At 33.6% G+C, this 15653-nt stretch overlaps 2 protein-coding genes across 3 annotated transcripts; both read left to right on the top strand.

Annotated features, from left to right (window-relative positions):
* Positions 1–287: 287 nt before the first annotated feature.
* On the top strand, positions 288–9459 carry LOC112783069 (glucose-6-phosphate isomerase, cytosolic). The gene is made up of 24 exons (XM_025825823.3): positions 288–607; positions 1925–1999; positions 2081–2157; positions 2327–2408; positions 2567–2614; positions 2836–2991; positions 3063–3159; positions 3330–3372; positions 3895–3962; positions 4060–4144; positions 4226–4274; positions 4378–4450; positions 4551–4611; positions 6100–6166; positions 6718–6774; positions 6867–6920; positions 7011–7139; positions 7512–7575; positions 7695–7768; positions 8066–8119; positions 8203–8271; positions 8493–8582; positions 8757–8864; positions 9102–9459. Exons 2-24 carry the CDS (start codon positions 1949–1951, stop codon positions 9150–9152), a joined length of 1707 nt encoding a protein of 568 aa, XP_025681608.1. The 5' UTR covers positions 288–607; positions 1925–1948; the 3' UTR covers positions 9153–9459.
* A 977-nt stretch (positions 9460–10436) lies between these two features.
* LOC112786395 (uncharacterized) lies at positions 10437–14922 on the top strand. 2 transcript variants are annotated; one of them, XM_025829774.3, is made up of 5 exons: positions 10437–10611; positions 10759–10882; positions 11094–11270; positions 12962–14221; positions 14526–14922. In XM_025829774.3, the coding sequence occupies exons 1-4, from the start codon at positions 10562–10564 to the stop codon at positions 14171–14173; spliced, it is 1563 nt and encodes a 520-aa protein (XP_025685559.1). In that variant the 5' UTR covers positions 10437–10561; the 3' UTR covers positions 14174–14221; positions 14526–14922. The 2 variants fall into 2 exon arrangements, with proteins under 2 accessions (XP_025685559.1, XP_072086224.1); XM_072230123.1 differs by lacking the exon at positions 10437–10611 and having other exon boundaries at positions 10688–10882; positions 12922–14221.
* Positions 14923–15653: the final 731 nt, after the last annotated feature.

Raw genomic sequence — 15653 nt, 5'->3', positions numbered from 1 at the left:
TCTTATTGATTTTTAAAATACCATACTATAGAAATCGGAATTGCATGGAATAAAACGGAATAGAAAAGTTATATTATAGAATTCTGATTTCTGTTGTTCGTCATGTGGTGAAGAACAACTTATTTGTGATAGACAGTGACGATGATTTGTAAATTAAACAATAAAATTTGAAATAATATTAATCATAACTGATTTTTGTTATGTTAAACTAAAATTTAGTTAACAAAAAGACTTAGATGTATAGCATTACTTGTATAATTAATCCAATAATTAAATTTCATATTCATATGCTGCGTTGTCTTATTGTCTTTGTGAAACTGAGAATCTGTGTGCCATCGATCCATTGTTAAGCAAAAAACAAAAGAAAAGAAAAAAAAAAAAAAACAAGTGATTCTAAATTTCTAATTAATAATTAACCCTAAATCTCTATTAAGGTCACTCTGTCCACAGACATTGAATCCACCTTTTTTTTTCTTTTAATTGTTTTTAATAATCGCTACCTTTTCACCTCATATTGATAACTCTTCCATATCCAAAATCACAATCTAAGGTTAATTATACGCGCACATTTTTCTGTTCTCGATTCAAAGTTGCATCCTTTGTCCAGGTTTGGACCAAACCGTTTCTCTGTTCTGTTCTTTCGATTTTTGCATTATTCAGTGTTGCATGTTTTGATGGATTCTATGAAATTTGATATTATTCAGTATTTGGCGTGTTTGAGTGAGTGTGTAAGTGCGTGTGATTCTCACTAATTTAGGTTTCGATCATAACTTGATGTTCCGTATTCTGGTGGAAATCTATGTTCAGAATTGGATCATAACTGATTTAAATATCATGATTAACAGCTTAACTGGGATTTTTTATTGGGACTGGTGTTTAGCTAAATGCTCCGATGGGTTTGATTGATGATTTAGTTGCTGATTCTTTCATTTTCTGTAGCAGTTGAATCACTATGTTAGTAGCTAAAAATGGACCTTCTTTGTCATGATGATTGTTGCTATAAACTAGAGTTTTGTTTAGTGTTAAATTGTTTAACTGTGCTTAGCGTTTGAATTATCTGTGTCTCAACTCTCAATTACCATATGTTATTTCTTTCATAGTGCTGATGCTGCTGGAGGAAGCTATTGTTTGATTAATCAAAGTAGCTGTAATTAGGATCATTCCACAAAATTCTATTTTGAAATACTCTCTCTCTCTCTCCCTCTCTCTCACACTCTCTCTCACACACACACACACACAAACATATGAGGTAACCCTTGTTCACTTACATTGTCAATAACTTCTTATGCAAGATGAATTTCATCGATCCAACCGTTGAATTCCAACATTTCACTATATAAACCAATCTAATAAAATTTTCTAAAGCTGGAATTGATTTGATATATCATTATAACACTTTACTTTTACCCTTTTATGTATATTAGATTACATATCTATTGATGTCTGAATTTTCTAAAATTTGGTAAGCTTGATTAGCATCATAATATGATATGATTCTACGGCTGGATTGATGAAATTTATCGCTTTCATTGGGGTAAGTCAACAAAGAGTTACCTCATAGAATTTCTTGAAATGATCCTAATTACAGCTACTTTGGTTTTATGGATTAATTCTTACAACTATCCTTTTAAAGTTCATTTCTTTAAGGTATTTTCTCTCGGGGATTTATTTCCTTGATAGATATGTAAGCTAAGATTGAGTTGTCATGCAAGTAATTAGAATCCTATAGTTAGTTTCATTTTATGTACATCGCCTTGATGTTAATATTTTATATATTCTAATCCACCTGCTTTTGATTCTATTTTTCCATACTCTATAAATGTGTCATCATGCTTCAGTTGGTGCAAAAAACTTGTAGGATTGTGATAAGAAGTTGTTCAAAGACAGTTGGCCTATAACATGTTTTTGAAATTTCTTTGTGCAGGCTATCTATCAGTCATAATTTAAAATGGCTTCTTCCACGCTAATCTCTGACACTGAGCAATGGAAGGAGTTGAAGGTAATAGGAAAACTATTTCTTAGACATGCATAATGCAGAAATATTGTGAAACATTCTATTAAGTGAATCTCCTTTGTGTAGGCCCATGTCGCAGACATAAAAAAGACTCATTTGCGAGATTTATTGCGTGATGATGCTAGATCCCAGTCCATGACTGTGTATGTCATTTTATGAAGTCATAATCTGATGATTTCTTCTTTTCTCATTTTGTAGTAAATACAGAGTTTGCCATTCCCACAATTTGGAAATATTTCATGCTTTTAAGCTGACCTAAAACCAATGTGATAATATTGTGATTTATAAACTTCTGATTTTCTTTCTTTGAAGGGAGTTTGATGGGATTCTATTGGACTACTCAAGACAGCAGGCTACCCTTGAAACAGTGGGAAAACTCTTCAAATTGGCTGAGGTCAGTTCACTTCTTTTAGGTATTTGGACAATTTATTTCTTTCTTTATTGAAAAAAAAATCTGTTGCCACTTGGGATGATCCTCTCTTTAAAGAAAAGTCAATCATTAAACTGAAACAAAGTTAACTCATTATTTTTTTTTCCCTTGGCGTGATGTAGGCTGCATCCCTGAAACAGAAGATAGGCCGAATGTACAATGGGGAGCATGTAAGTGCTTGTGTGCTTGTCCAATGGGCTCCACACTTATACTCATGGCAAACTTAACGTTTTATAAATCTCTTACTATTTTTTTGGCCCCTTCATTGAAATGCTCCCTCTAATCCAGGAATCTTTGTAACTCTGCATATGCATATATACATTATGGATTCATTTCCTTCATTTTTCGAGTTATAACATCTTCCGGGGGGTCACTTTTACTTGACTTTCAGATAAATAGCACTGAGAATAGGTCAGTGCTTCATGTTGCTCTTCGTGCTTCAAGGGATGCTGTTATACAGAGTGATGGAAAGAATGTTGTCCCTGATGTTTGGAAAGTGCTGGACAAAATAAAGGAGTTTTCCGAGCGGGTTCGCAGTGGATCTTGGGTAAGAATATACTTGTCAATATTCATATATGGACATTTCTTAACTTGAGGGTTTTAATTGAATTTTTGTAGGTTGGAGCTACAGGAAAGCAACTGAAGGATGTTGTTGCCATCGGTATTGGTGGTAGCTTCTTAGGCCCACTTTTTGTGCACACTGCTCTACAAACAGGTTGTTGATGCTTTCTGGTCTCTTAGTGGCATTATATTATTATTGTTTCCCTTCATAGTATTTATACTTATGTTTATGCCTCTATATACATACGAACATAAGAACAATGCATTTTATATTAAAACAAGTAGTAATGTTGAAAGTATATATTTATGTATTACATCTTACAGATCCTGAAGCAAGTGAATCTTCAAGAGGACGTCAGCTGCGCTTGTAAGTCTCTAATATTGTTTTGGTTCCCAAATTCTGGTTTTTAACACTACTACATGTATGGTTCTAGATTTATAATTATGTCTATGCGAACATTTGAGATACATTCCACAGTTCCCCTGCACCTCCCCACTGTTATTCTGTCTCATACTTAGTGGTGACAATGGTGATTTAGATTTATACCAGACCTTTTCCAGAATCTTCATTTAATGGTACCCTGTGATTTATGCAATGCTGATTATCTTGCCAAAAAGGATGCACCGTGCTCATGAGTGGGTTCGTTAACAAAATTAGATAGCTGTTTGAGCCTTTGAGGCTCTCTTAAACTGTGTTAATGTGCCAATGTACCATTTAATGGCAAAGGTAGAGATTTAATATTTATATTATGTCCTTGTTTGTTTATTATTGGTTGTTATACTGTAACTGCAATTATGTGATATGTGCTGTTTGAACTTTGTTGTGCTAAAGCTACATTTATACCATATCATAAAACCATCCTCTTCTTGCATTTGCTTCCTTATGCAGTCTTGCAAACGTTGATCCAATTGATGTTGCCAGAAATATCACGGGATTAAATCCTGAAACAACCCTAGGTAGCTAGTTTTCTTTTTTTTTTTCTCCTTCCTTTTTCCCTTTATATTTTACTTTTAAGATTTTTTTTAATTTATTTTAATAAAAAAAATACTGTAGTTGTGGTTGTTTCAAAGACATTTACAACTGCCGAAACAATGTTGAATGCTCGAACACTCAGGGAATGGATTTCATCTGCTCTCGGGTAAGTGAAGTATTAAGGCTATATGTTCGAGACTAGTGCTATTAAGGCTCTAACTGGCTTATGATTACATTTTGTCTCCAGGCCCTCAGCAGTTGCAAAACATATGGTTGCTGTCAGTACTAATCTTACGGTATATTCATATGCTCTGTGCTTTTTGCATTTGATAGTATAGAGTTATTTATCAATTATTTAGGCTCAGCCTGTTTTATCTTTTCTTCTCATCTTCAATGCAGCTTGTGGAAAAGTTTGGCATTGACCCTAATAATGCTTTTGCATTTTGGGATTGGGTTGGTGGCCGATATAGTGGTAAGTATTTATCTACTTCTTTTGATTTCTAGTTTTTAAATAGCTATATTTGAGTTACTAAATGTTTCTGATTTTGGCTTCTGTCTCATGTTGCTTACAGTTTGCAGTGCTGTTGGAGTATTGCCTTTATCAATACAATATGGTTTCCCAGTAATTGAGAAGTATGCAATTTAGTATTTGATATAATGGTCTTTTCAGTAGCTTAATTCATTTATTTTGGAAGTCTTGGCACTTATTGTCTAATGCTCTCTAGTTAGCATTATATTAGAAAAGAAGACAAAATCAACATCTTTAGGTGAAACAATAACAGTAACAATAAAGCCTTGTTCTATTCGGTAGGGTTGCCTACATGATCAAACGACACCATTGCACCATATCATGATTCATCTCTGAACTTAGTCTGTTCACCTTGTATTATCCTTCTCCTCATCTTAATGAAATTCAATAAATAAATAGAAATTCTCTTCTCATCACCTCATTAACCACTGGGCTATCTCCTTTAATCTACCCTCTTGACTGGGTACTTTTTCTGGTCTTCTAACATGTCCAAATCACCTGGGATGAGCTACCATTATTTCAACAGGCATCACTCTAACGTGCCCAATCTTCATGGCATGGATCAAACATCTTTAGATGACTTAGTAGATGAAAAATTAATTATTCTTATGCATATGGTCTTGTAATAGGTTATAAAATCAGAAATGAGCACATTGGAGAAAGGGAGTTGCGGTAGTACCATTTGTGTAGAAAATTGGACAATCCTATCTAGGTGCTTTTGACATGTATGGAAAAGGCTTCTAGAGGCCGCATTAAGGAGACTAGATCAATGGGAAGTAATTCTATAGCTAGAGGTAATGTGAGATATACAAAAGCCATAACGGATAAATTCAAAATTATTAAGAATAAAACCCAAATCAGCCCCTGACAATTACCTCGAAAGACAACGAGGCCCCTGACAAAAAAAAAACCTCAACCCGGCCCCTGACAAAAAAAAAACCCCAACCCGGCCCCTGACAATTACTTCGAAAGGACAACGAGGCCCCTGTGCCAAAAAAAAATTAATGTTATTTTTTTTGACACAGGGGCTAATCAGTCCTTAAAAAAAATTATCAGGGGCCGGATTGGGTGTTTTTTTTTCTTGGGGGCCTCGTTGTCCTTTCGAGATAATTGTCAGGGGCCGGATGGGGTATTCACTCAATTATTAATGGTTTAAACCTAAATATGATCTACGATATTGTATTATGAAATTGTTTGATCCATATAGCTGATCTTTCCCGATGGAACAAGGCTTATTAATGTTGTTGCCAATAATAATAAAAGGGTGTTTGATGTCAAAATAAGTTATATATTTTTGTGAATCTATGCTTTCAGAAATCGTCTTGCTCAATCTGTATGGTTCTAAAACATTGTTGTAACTCTATGTTGTTATAACAGATAGTATGTCATGTACAATGCCTAAAATGTTCTAATATTTCGTTCTGATATTTCTGTATGATCAACCAAACGATAATATGGTGTACTCTTGGGAGTAGCGTCAATTCGAAGGCACTAAAGAGATCCACTTATTAATTTCTTTGTGCTATTTGACATAAGTGTAGGCCATATCCATGTTCTTGGTTTGTACATGATATTTTATTTCTTTTGTGAAGGTTTCTAAAGGGAGCTTCCAGTATTGATCAACATGTGCATTCAGAACCATTTGAAAAAAATATACCTGTAAGAGCCCCTTAACTAACCACCTTTTCTCTGTTGTTTTAATTACACTTGTGGAACTCCTGCATATGTTGTTACACCAACTTTAAGCCATTTGTTTATTTTATTATAAACATGTTAGAAAGTGATTGTCTGAACCAACCCTACCTAAAGATTAAGCTACTAGGTGGAGTTCACAGAATGGAATTTTAACATTGTAATAATTACAGAGTTTTGTAGTAGAGCTCAAATCAATTAGGAGAAAGGAATATTTATGACTCCCTTTTCGTAATCATACTTTTCCTATTCATTAACCATTTAATCTCCTATTTTTTTTCTCTTTTTTTGCAACCTCCCTTAAATTCACTCTTTTGATCTTCTCTATTTTCATCCATTGCTTACTCAACCTTATTTGATATAGGATTCTTTGCACCCAAAATGTGTTACTTTTACAGTGTAACAAGTAATCTCTCCTTTGAAAAAACAACTGCTTTGTAGATAGTGATGAATATTAAAGATGTTTCTTTAACAAGTGCAAGAAGATGACATGATCAATAACAATGTCAATGCCCCAGGTGCTTCTCGGGTTGTTGAGCGTATGGAATGTCTCATTCCTTGGATATCCTGCCAGAGTGAGTACCTAATGTTCTGTTATATTAAAAGTATTTCTCTATCTCTTTATTCTTTATCAATCATTTTTTGACAAACAAAAATTTTGGTTTAGGCTATCTTACCTTATTCTCAAGCCTTGGAGAAGCTTGCCCCACACATTCAACAGGTTTGTTTGTTACAGCCTTGTGATTTGAAGCCTCAGGCGCATTTATTGTTATTTTTTCTGTTCTTATATTTTCTGTTTGTTTGAAATTAGGTCAGCATGGAAAGTAATGGAAAGGGAGTTTCTATTGATGGGGTACCTCTACCATTTGAGGCTGGTGAGATTGATTTTGGTGAACCAGGAACAAACGGGCAACACAGTTTTTATCAACTTATACACCAGGTGATACACGTAGAGATATTTTGCTATAATTTGTATTTGAATGTTAGTTTGTGTTTCTTGAACATTAATATGTAGTTTTAATTGATTATTATGGTTGATGAGGACGAAAATCCATAAAAATTTTCCATGAAAGTGTTACAACTATGTTAACAAGATACTTACGTGGCAGCACCAGATTGGATGTCAATGTAAAAGAGTTTTGTGCTGAAGGTGCATAGAATTTAAAATCTATTTTTACTAACTATCCTGTAGTCTAATTAGTAATAACAATAGTTCTGTGGCATGCCTTACATCCTGCTCATTACTATAGCTTTAGATTTATCTCTTTGTTGAATGAACTTTGCTGTTTAAATCAAGTCTTATAATTTGTAGGGCCGTGTTATTCCTTGTGATTTTATTGGAGTTGTGAAAAGTCAGCAACCTGTTTACCTGAAAGGTAGAGTTCCCCTTATTTTTTCATTGATCAAATTTTTATCATAAATGATTGATGGTTGGAAGTTTATGCTTTTATTCTGTGTTTGAGAACACAATTTATAATTGATTTGCTTCGTGCAGGTGAGGTAGTGAGCAATCATGATGAGCTAATGTCAAATTTCTTTGCACAACCAGATGCCCTTGCCTATGGGAAGGTATATTCATGATGTCTCTCTTATATTATCTTAGTCCACTCCTATCATCAGATCCCTTTCCTAATGAAGTGTTTAAGTTGATTATTATTTTTAATATCTAGCAATTAGATTAACATGTTCACACAGAGATTATCATGTTACTCTAATGTTTGCATTTTTATGATAATTATCGTGCTATATAGCATTGTTGTCAAAGAAAGTGAAAAATAAAATTCAGCAGCAGAGATTTAATGTCAAACATATCACATGAAATTGTTTCGGTTAATTTGAGGCTTACAATTAATCATCTTTTTACAGACACCAGAACAGTTGCAAAAAGAGAATGTTCCACCACATCTTGTGGCACACAAGGTAATTTCCCTAATGCTCCTGTATTACATTTTGAAGTTACAAAATAAGTAGGTCCCTTTGTGTTGCATTTTTTTTCCCTGCAGACCTTCACTGGCAATCGGCCGTCTGTCAGTCTTCTGCTTCCATCATTGAATGCTTATAATATTGGACAGGTTCATGCCCCATCTGCTTATTGTGATTGTGATTTATAAATAAAGCGAAAACATTGTTTCTTGTTCATGGGAAGTTGAATATTCTTGCAATCTGCTTTTCATTTGGAATATCGTGATTTGGGTTTTCCATTGTTAAGCAGTTTATATTCAGCAAATGGTTTTCTTTAATGAGGCGTGTACAACTCGAGTTCTTGTTACTAATATTATTTGCTTTTGAGCAGTTGTTAGCAATCTATGAACATAGAGTTGCTGTTCAAGGTTTCATATGGAACATCAATTCTTTTGATCAATGGGGAGTGGAACTGGGGAAGGTGTGTATTATTTAGATTAGTGATGATTTAATGTTCTTAGTTCTTGAGCTTGCAGAACAATATGCTCTCATAGTTGTTTCGTTTTAATGAAATAAGCATTGTGTATGTGCATTTGTAATTAACTTCAATTTTCTCATTGCATACTGATCCTGATCTTTTCTTTTTCCGTGGCAGTCATTAGCTACTCAAGTGAGAAAGCAACTTAATGCGTCGCGTACAAAGAAGGAACCAATTCAAGGCTTTAATTTCAGTACTACAACTATGTTAACAAGATATCTTCAGGTATGGCAACAAATATTTTTCCCAAGAAATAAGATAAGTTTTGTTTTCTGATTCTTTCTGAGACAAATAATTATCTATTAACAAGGTTATCAAATTTGAGAGTTCACCTAAAGTTGTAGTTATAACACACGAATCATACTTTAGTGGTTGACAATAATACTAAAACCATAAGATATTGCTGCTATGATCTTGTTGCTTAAGAAGTTTACTGAATCGACTTTCGTGTTAACATGGCAGGCAAGTGCAGATATCCCAGCTGATCCACCAACTCATTTACCTCAGATTTAACTTCGTTTATGCGGTAACTTAACATTTGGTGTGGCATTTATCAGAGCCATTTTGCAAATTTCACTCATAAGGCTGTTATACTGCTTCAAACTTTGGGCAACTTGAATGTTTTTCTCTATGAATGTGAGGTGCTGGATTTTCTGGTCAAATCAAAGAATCCTAATAATAACGTTATATACAGTGAATGGTTTGTGTTTCCATTTTCGAATACAGTGGTCAAATAGAGGGCAGAATTGGTCTGTGAACTTGTTACCAAAGGGCTTTCTACTGACAGATTGAAGATGCATTTTAACCTTTCAGCTTTCAATACTTTTTTTGGATGGATTGAGCTTCTTTCTTGCTAAAAAAAGAAAAGAAAAAGAGAAACAAAGGCTATCTTTTTTCCCACTAGGCGAGGTCATGGTAATGCGAATAGATTTCTGAATTCGGTTCTTATTTTTGGGCTTAAGAATTACAATTTTTTAATAAGAAATTTTGGATTCGAAATTACGCATAAGAAGTTGCTAGACTTAGTTTGGTAAAGTTTTTATTTTTGAAAAGTAGTTTATAAAAATTAGTTTTAAAAAGTTGTAGCATCTTTGATAAATTAAATAACCAACTTGGGTTAGTCGAGTGGTCAGCTCACTCGTCCGCTTAAATAAGTGTCGGCGGTTTGAATCCCGCTTTGTGCAGCAACTCATTGGCCAGTGATAGATCCTTAAATGGAACTCTAATCTGCGACGGATTAGTTTTTGACCTGTCAGATTGGGGATACTGTTGGAAACAAAAAAAATAAATAAATAAAAAATATTTGTTAATAAGTACAAGCAATAATAAATGTGTTTGGTAAAATTAATTTTTAAAATTTAAAAATATTATAATAAACATTAATGTAAGAATTAAATTTAAATATTAATTAATGTATGAAATTATATTAGATAATTTAATTTTGATAAATACAAGTTAATTTTAAAAAATTTTTATTAATTATTTTTAAAAGTACTTTTAACTTTTTAAAATTACAAGTATAAATATATGAATTTTTTGATTTACTAAACGTAAAATTAATTTACTAAATATAAAATAGTTTTATTTTTAAAAAGCACAAACAATCTTTCCAAAGGTTTGAAGGTTTTACCAAAACAGACCCTAATAATGTTTTCAACAAATCGAACTATCAAAGAAAGACAATCAAACTATAAAACAATAATCAATTGATAAGTAACTGAAGGTAACGACTGGAGACGCGCCTTGATTTTGAAAACCACCAAGCGGGGGCAGATTTGTAAAATCAAAGAGCAATGGAGGGAAGATCGTCAGATACAACGGGCTAACCGGCTAAGTGAACTAAAAACTCAAAATTAAAATTCAAAAAGAAAAAAAAGGCTCTCAAATCAAAACTCAACCGAACGACGTCGTTCACCAGAAAAATGGAGCGACGACAACCAGAAAACTTAAACCATCTTGCAATTACTAACAGGTAACTGTCCATGGAAACGCCGAACGCGATCTTCCAATTTGAAAAATATTAACTAGGGTATATTCGTAAAACCACCATTTCAACACGCCCATTCTCTAATTTTTTTTTTGATTTCCGTAACCGAAAACAAAATTCACTGTTTGGTAGCTGCCAGCGAAAACAAACCGCAATGGAGGGAACATACAGAGAACCCTCTCTCTTCTCGCAAACTGTAACGGAACCTAACTCCAATTTCATGATGCAGCAGCAAAAGCTAGAAGAAGAAACTCAGGTAAATGAAATAAAGAAAAAGTAAACCTAACTAACTAACTAACTTTGATGTTCACTTTTTTTTTTTTTTCAGTTTGATTCTACAACATCTGAAATTCAAAGATTTATTTATTTAGTTTTGTATAAACTTATTTAGCTCATAATTCTTAAGCTCTTTTAAAAGTAGGAGACCCTTTGTTGCGTAAGAATTTAGTTTTTCTTTTTCTACACAGAAATTGGTCGCCTTGAAGAAGGCTTATGCAGATGTGATTCTTAACACTGGAAAAGAGGCCGCAGTCAGGGTAATGGCTTCAGAATGGAGGATCCATGGATTTCGCCATGAACTCGAATGGACCAAAGAAGAGGGGCTTCGAATGATGCTTAGATTGAAGCATATGCTTGATGCAAAGGTTTCATACTTACTATTACTGTTTAATTGATGTTTTTGTTTGATTGCTGATGCTCTTTTATTTTATTTTTTAATCTTTAGAGACTTTGATAGTTGAGATCACACTCTTCCTCTGGTTATATGATATGTGAGAAACCGAAAAAATCCAAAAAATAGTTGACATGAGGATAAAAGGGACTAATCTTAAAAAAAATGTTATGATGGAGTTCATAGCTACATTGTTATCACTAGTTCAAGCTGTGTGGTTGATGTAATTATAAGGTTAAGCTTCTTACATTACACATTCTTTGGAGGCAGACCTTCTCGGTGCATTTATGTGTGATGCTTGTGCACCAGGCTATCCTTTGAGTTTAATTATGAGTCTGAAATGGAAGATCCTAGGTATCAAATGTGGTTTGATGGATACAGATTTTGATGGTTCTTTGTGGTGCATTAGAATGAAATGTTTTGTTGTCAAATTGCTTACCTTCATTGTGGCTTTCGAACGGTGAACTGTAGTGTTAATTTTGTTTTTCATATAATCTTGCCATCTCCCCCCTTTCGTCTGTCTTGTATCCCTGTGTTTGGAGCAAAATGATTAACTTCTTATGAACATGGTTATTTAGGGACCCAATATTTTTTATATTCTTTTTTAATCAGGAATGAATTTGTTAAAATATTAATTTCTTTTGGTACATAATGTAGTATTACTAGAAAAATAAACTAAATCTCCTATATATATATATATATATATATATGCAATATCTAATCTAGAACAGGAATCTAGGAAGCTAGTGATAAAAACTGAAATTAAATATATCCAGTAATATATAATGTTTGCTCCAAGCTGAAGCATATAAATCATATGTATCAAGGTTGTTACACTTACACATAAAATACACATGAGGTGAGGACTGAGGAGAGTTGAATTGTCAAAAGCTGTCAAGCTTCTATAACTAACTGTTCTTAAGAATTTGCCCCCTACAGTCTGATGAGCAAAGTTGAATTTCAACATATGTTAACAAAGAATTTGCATAATAGAATATATTAAAGACTTAAAGATATAACAACGGATTTATGGACCTTTACAGATTAAAATTTTATGGTAGCTGATTGCTGACATGGGATCTTCCAGTAGTGCCCCAGTTATTTTCTACTTATGTTTTGGATAACTAGTAATCTGTCAAATTCGGATAATAATTATAATGAAGTATGAGCAGACTGATTCTCTACAGGACTGCCCCGGCTTTTCTCCTTTCTTCTTTTGTGTTTAATAATCATGAAAGAAAAAATTTTATTTTGCTGCTTGTCTGGTGAGATGTCATCCTGCTTTGGGTTGCATGTGTTTGCGAGTTTTGGTTTTGAAGGGACATGTCGGAAAGAGAAGGACTTGAAGGGTAAAGTTTTGTCCATTTTATACTTCAAACCTGTCCCTTCACTCCTTTTACCTATGTTGAAACTGAATTCGGAGTTATTCATGGCATTAATATAATTGCACCTACTAACCAAAATCCTAAAAGTTTAATGGAGGATTGGAGGCCACACTCTCCACATCTTGAGTCCTCTGCAAGAAGAATTGTTTACTAAATGGCTTGGATTATAAATGTGAATGTACTTGAGGAATAATTTTTGTATATTTGTTTTCAAATATTTGCATTTGTTTTTTGTTTCAGAGAGACAAAGTACCATAAACAATGTTTTCTTCGTATGCAGACAGCTGAAGCAGAGAGAGCGTCAATTAACCAGCAAAGAAAAATTGAAGAGCTTGAAGCACAATTGAATGAGGCAGAGGATGTTATAACGGATCTTAGGATAGAGTTAAAACAAGTATACAACGAGTTAGAGAAGACAAAGATTAGTCAGATCCAATCTTTTGATGAGCAAAACATAAATCGCGCTCCATCTGTTGAAGAGGATGCACAACCCGAGACTTCAGTATCCTCTCCTAATCAAGATCAAGATCATATCACAAATTGCAACGTAAAGACCATATCCCCGACTTTGAAGCCTGTGGATGATAACTGCAATAATTTGCCAAAACAATCAGAACAATTGTGCATCCCTAACTTAGAAGATTTCTATGCTCGTAAACCTGATTTTGCTTCCATCATCATGAGAAGCAAGAAATCTGAACTTTGCAAAAATGGATGTACTCAGAGGGTCTGTGCACTGGAAGGAAACATGCTGGATGAGAAGCTTCTCTCTAGAGAGGAGCACAATCAACATATTTGTCTAAAGAAAAGACTTAGTGCCCCATGTACCGGAGCAAAGAAAATGGAGATGAAGAAACATGTCAAATTCCATAAAAGTCGAACAAGGAAGAGATTTTCATATTGTAGATCATGCTTTCATTCATCTTGTAGAATACATCTTGGTGAAAAATGTAAATCCAGCAAAGGTGCATGCTCTCTACCTTCTATCAAGCTTTGTGCCATTTGCAAATTGAAAAGAAATAAAAGATGTGGACATGTAAGAATCAGATCTTCTGCTTCTGCACATTGTAAACCGTCACTTGTTCTTAAGCAGCCTAGCTACGATGAATATGTTGCGAGGATGATGCCTACTCCCCCCTTGACAAATGTAGGACCTGTGCATGAATCTGCTTCTGTTAAAGAAAATTTACAGGCAGTTAATAAATATGAACTGTTAGAGAAGGCCATTGAGAAGGATAACGATTTAGAAGGGAGCACTTCAAAGAATTTAGCAGGTCTGAGTAATACGGCGAAAGTTGAGATTGTTGATATTCCATCTTTGAGTATTAATTTGGCAAATCCAAAAGCATTTGAAGAAAATGGTGGATCCCCTGGGAGGCTTCTGAAGTATACTTTCCAAAGGAAAAGAAAAAAGGAATCTTTGGGAACTGCAGATGCACAGACTGGTTCCGAGAAAAGCACAGTGAAGCAGAGGATTGAGAAGAAAATCTGATAAACCTTCTAGAGAGATATTCGATCCCTCGCTGAGGTTGCTCATCAGGTCTGTCACCATGATTTCTTGTGCATTTTGAATTTTGAGTGCAAGCATGAAAAATTGAATATGAATTAGGAGCTACAATTTTCTAAACTAATCAATAAAGGGACCGTCGATTAACATAAATCTGTACATCAGAAATTTTCTTTAAAAAAAAGAAGAAGTAAAAACCCCTAAAGATGAATTTCAAAATGTCTGTATTATATAAGGTCTTGGTGCTTTTGCATATTGATTGTTCACACCTGCTGCTTCCCCTCAGATAGTTCAGTATCTGAACTCATATCTGAATCTATTCATTTTCTCTATGCAGCTTTTATATCTTTGTCTGCAAAAAGGTGCTGATATCAATAATTCAATTTGTGATCTCAAGGCATGAGGAATGAGGATTCAACTATTTTCTGCAACTGAAGCAAATCAAAACTCAAAGGCGCTTCTTAGTCTCCATTCGAAATTTCAAGTTCCTTGCATCTTTGCTTCCTCTAATTTCTACTGAAGCATAACATGGTCTCATTGACAATTGAGTTTTCTGTTATAGTAGCTAGTCACTCTAGCCCATATATATATATATATATAAAATTTATTTTTTCTTTTTTTTTTTCCCTCGATTTCTATCCCGAGATAGAAAAATGTCAGTATAATTAAACTTGACTACTGTATGCAATTTTCTCTAGAGTAATGTAACTTGTTCTGCAGTTTTTTATTAATAATTTCAAGTTTCTGCATAATTAATTACAAACTTAATATGTAGATAAGTCTTACTGATGGCAGAATGAAACTTGAGCTAATTTTAGTTGTCAAATTTCAAGTGTAATTGTTAAGAATAGACTATGTTGGTGATTGAATTTCTGGAGCTGTTAAAACTTTAATCAAAGTTGAGGGCTTTGTTAAGCCTTGTAAAGTAGTACTATCAATGAAGTTGCTGAACTGCTTTATGATATATAATTAGCTTTCACTCTCGGTATTATTTTGCCTCTCAAATACAGTCAATTTTTTTTTTTTTGGGGTTTTTTACTGTATTTCCTAACTCAGGTCTGTGATGAGTTATAACTAATAGATTATTACATATATAATAATATTATAGAATTTAAATCATTGATACTTATTTAAACGGATGAATTAGTTGATAATTTGACTTATTGATTCTTGCAAATACTATCATAATTATAGGTCATTTAGTGTTATGCGTTCTACTATAGGGGATATCTCAATTAAAACTAGGGTGACTTTCACTCATTTTTATTTTTTTGATAACAAAATTTGTTTGGATATCCGCTTGGTTCCTTTTTTCTTTTTTCAAGTTAACCCACTTTTGATATGAAGTACCAAAAATATCTCAACCTTGATTCATTAAGATCTATTAATAAAGTCTATCGAATTAGAAAATATCGTGGACAAAAAAAAAATACTTGATAAAAAATTAAAAATTTCTTGATCAATC

Source organism: Arachis hypogaea, chromosome 20 (assembly GCF_003086295.3).
Source record: "Arachis hypogaea cultivar Tifrunner chromosome 20, arahy.Tifrunner.gnm2.J5K5, whole genome shotgun sequence".
In the NCBI taxonomy this organism is placed as follows: Eukaryota; Viridiplantae; Streptophyta; class Magnoliopsida; order Fabales; family Fabaceae; genus Arachis; species Arachis hypogaea.
This window is presented reverse-complemented; position numbering and strand designations above follow the sequence as displayed.